The sequence below is a fragment of the Megalops cyprinoides genome, chromosome 16 (assembly GCF_013368585.1).
Source record: "Megalops cyprinoides isolate fMegCyp1 chromosome 16, fMegCyp1.pri, whole genome shotgun sequence".
NCBI lineage: Eukaryota > Metazoa > Chordata > Actinopteri > Elopiformes > Megalopidae > Megalops > Megalops cyprinoides.
The window spans coordinates 15,127,875-15,131,074 of record NC_050598.1 but is presented as its reverse complement, the minus strand read 5'-3'; the positions used below and the strand labels follow the sequence as shown (position 1 = coordinate 15,131,074).

The 3,200-nt window shown below is 43.0% G+C and overlaps 1 protein-coding gene across 1 annotated transcript; it reads right to left on the bottom strand.

Annotated features, from left to right (window-relative positions):
• Positions 1 to 354: 354 nt before the first annotated feature.
• Positions 355 to 2,815, bottom strand: LOC118791440 (ankyrin repeat and SOCS box protein 12-like). Its single transcript, XM_036548802.1, has 3 exons — positions 2,716 to 2,815; positions 1,651 to 2,498; positions 355 to 1,159 (listed from the first exon to the last, which is right to left on the bottom strand). The coding sequence occupies exons 2-3, from the start codon at positions 2,468 to 2,470 to the stop codon at positions 1,026 to 1,028; spliced, it is 954 nt and encodes a 317-aa protein (XP_036404695.1). The 5' UTR covers positions 2,471 to 2,498; positions 2,716 to 2,815; the 3' UTR covers positions 355 to 1,025.
• Between the last annotated feature and the right edge of the window lie 385 nt (positions 2,816 to 3,200).

The following is a 3,200-nucleotide window of genomic DNA, read 5'->3' as shown; positions in this document are numbered from 1 at the left end:
TATTTTAAAATATGGACAGTAAAATAAAGTCAAAAAAGAAGTAAACAATGACTTCAATGAAGTGAAGTGAAGTATTGCCTTACCCATTTTCATTAATGGATTTCACAGCAACTGGGGGAATGGCCTACCTACTTTTTAGGGGCAGCAGTATGGTGTAGTGGTTAGGAGCTAGGCTTGTAACCCAAAGGTTTGATTCCCCACTGGGGCTCTTTTGTTGTACCCCTGAGCAAAGTGCTTAGCCCCTCAGTAAATATCCAGCTTCATAAATGAATAGAATATAAAAATTGTAACTTTATGTAAGTATGTAAGTCACTTTGAATAAGAGAATCTGCTAAGTAACTAAGTGTAGATGTGCTTTTTTATTTTGGGGAGCCATGAGGAAAATGTAATTATTGGTTAAACTTATGAAGTGTATTTGAAGTTAGAAATAAAACTTGAAATATAATATAATATAATTTTTACAGATGCTATATAATGTATTTGTTGTATTTGAGTATTATAAGTCTAGCACAGTCTTCTTGTCATTACAGTGAGTATCCATTTTCGGTCTTTTTTGGCAAGGTCTAATGTGACATTAGGGTCCAGAGTACTGGAAAAACTACAGCTGTGTGTGCATAAGTTCCTGGTTACAGCTCCACATCCTTAGTACCTTGTCCTAGGGCCCCAGATGGAAAACCAGCTATTTATAACTGGGCTCAGAACCAAAGAGAATTGTAGGTTCAAAGACTGAGTGTGCCACAGTTGTTGAAGCTTTGAGGGAGGTACTGAGCCCGATTTGCTTCAGTAAATTTCCAGCTGGTTATGAGCAGATAGAAAAATCAGAGTTCTGAAACTAGCCCTGGGAAAAGCCATCTGCTGATCTAATAACTAAATCATCATCATGATAAAAATGTACAATTTCCAAAAACAAACAGCACAAAACAACCATTTACTCATCATTATCAATATTTCCTTTGGATTTGTCCATGGGAAAAAGCCCTTCAGGTAGTTGTAGGAAAGCAATCACACTGCCAGTGTCTAAATTGTCATGTGACATGTTTCAGGTAGTTCCTTAGAATGGGAGGGATGTCCAGAAGGTCAATGGAGCTCACTTTGTTAGCTGTGCGGAGGTAGCATCGGATAGCCAGCCGTGTCTGAGACATCAATGACTTGGGGCAAACTGAAAATTAATGCAGGACATGTACAAAAATTGAGTTACTTACTTTCTGACCAGCAAAACTGTTTCAGCTTATGCTTTAACATAACCATTGATATTGCCTAAACATATATTGTTGAAACAGTGGTTTCATGCACTTCAACAATGATATTTTTTGAAAGGTAGCTAGGATGGTAATATCAAAAGAGATGGAAAGTGGTTGGATCTACAAAGCATTTTTACAATGATGCCTGGGAGTGCCAGGGAGCTTGTGCTTAGTAAATCCAGTTAGTTATTTCTCATTTTTAGATGTCCAAATTAATTCAGTTGTGAATACTATAAGAACATCAGATACTTCTGATAAACAAAACATCACAAGGTGAAAATTTGTACACTAACACATGCATATACATTAAACATATATACTGTATATATCTATATATATGTATATGCACATACACAAACACAAACACACACACACACTTTTAGAGTAATCCAAAACAAACTGAGCCCACCTCTTTCCTTGAGCAGGAGCAGCACGGCTTCATTTTGCTTCGTAGTTTTATCTATAATGAGAGTGGGGAGGTAGACATTCGCCCCGAAGTCTATCAAGAGCTGGATGTATTCCACTCCACAACCATATCTGAGGCATACCTCCAGCACGGTCTTGGCCTGCTTCAGCCGGGCGAGCATTTTCTCATCGGTGCAGTTGTAATTCGGATCACTGCCATGCAGCAGGAGCAGCTTGAAGCAGTCTAGGTGCCCGTAAACGGCGGAGAGGTAGAGCGGACCGTGGCAGGCTGTGGGGTTGGATGCCCACTCGGGCACTTTGGGCCGGACATTCACCTCGGCTCCGTGTTGGAGGAGCTCTCTCAGGATGTCCACGTCCCCCTCGCGGGCAGCGGTGAGAACCGGGGAGCAGTTGTTGTACATGCTGCCATTGGGGTCTGCCCCGGCCTTTAGGAGCGCCGCGACGCAGTCCACGTGCTTCCCGCTGACTGCCGTGAAGAGTGGAGTCTGGGCCTTCACATCCAGGCTGTCCACTTCCGCCCCGTGGGCCAGCAGGACCTCCAAGCACCTGACGTGGCCCCGAGATGCTGCCATGCGCAAAGGAGTACCCGGTACCCCCCAGCCGGTCCTGCTGTTGATGAACTTCCTGAATCTCTCCTGGGACAGAAGCTCAGCAAGGAGCCCTGGGTCATCATTGGATACAGCCTGGTTAAGCAGCCGGCTCTCACCGTTATCCTCCTCTTCTTCATCCTCTTTGGGCTGAAGCATAGAGAAAATCTTGGAAATGTCCATCAAACTCATGTTTACAGCTTTTTCAAGCACCATTATTCAGAAGAACTTCTCAAGACTCCATCTGGAATCATAAGGGGAATAAAGGTTGTTATACACTTTGAATAAAACCGTAGAAATCAGAACAGGCCCATCCTACATCACATTAAAACCCAAACCTTAAGGTTATGCATACCCAGGCATAAAGAGCAACCACTTGGGGAACACTGTTCCCCAAACAGCTAGAAGTTAATCATCATGGATAATCCTTACAAAGAAAAGTGAGATATAAAGACACTTACCTTGATTAAAAATCACCCTCTAATGACTGGAGAGAGAGATGAAGATAGTGGAGCTGGACTTATCCTGCTTTCATAGCTGCCTAAACAGTAGCATTAACAAAAGTGCTGGGAGGATTCTGTTTCCAGTAGGACACAAACATGTAAGCTGAGGCAAAGGGTGTCACACTCTGACACAGCACCGCAACACAGAGCAGTCTGCTTGTCAAGGGGGGCTAATTTTAGGCCGCAAATGGATCTCCCCAAACTTCCATTCTTGGAGAGCTGGGGCAGGGAGGGTATATTTAGAAAGGTGATGGGCATGTGCCGTGTCACTGTCTTAGTCGGCTTAACTGGCCCTCCTGGGTCTGATTTCATTGTGAATACCAGAGTATCTAAGTAAATACTGTGTTTGCATGGTAGTTATAACGTTCAGTTATATCATGGGGGTTTTGTGTGTGTGCTTGTGTGCTGCATACATGTGTGTATTTATTTGTCTAACCAAATAT

Excerpts from the sequence above, each read along its gene's own strand:
- LOC118791440 (XM_036548802.1), bottom strand. The coding sequence starts at position 2,470 with ATGGTGCTTGAAAAAGCTGTAAACATGAGTTTGATGGACATTTCCAAG. Across the intron at positions 1,160-1,650 it reads GCTCCTGCTCAAGGAAAGAG|TTTGCCCCAAGTCATTGATG; the intron begins GTGGGCTCAGTT and ends ATTAATTTTCAG.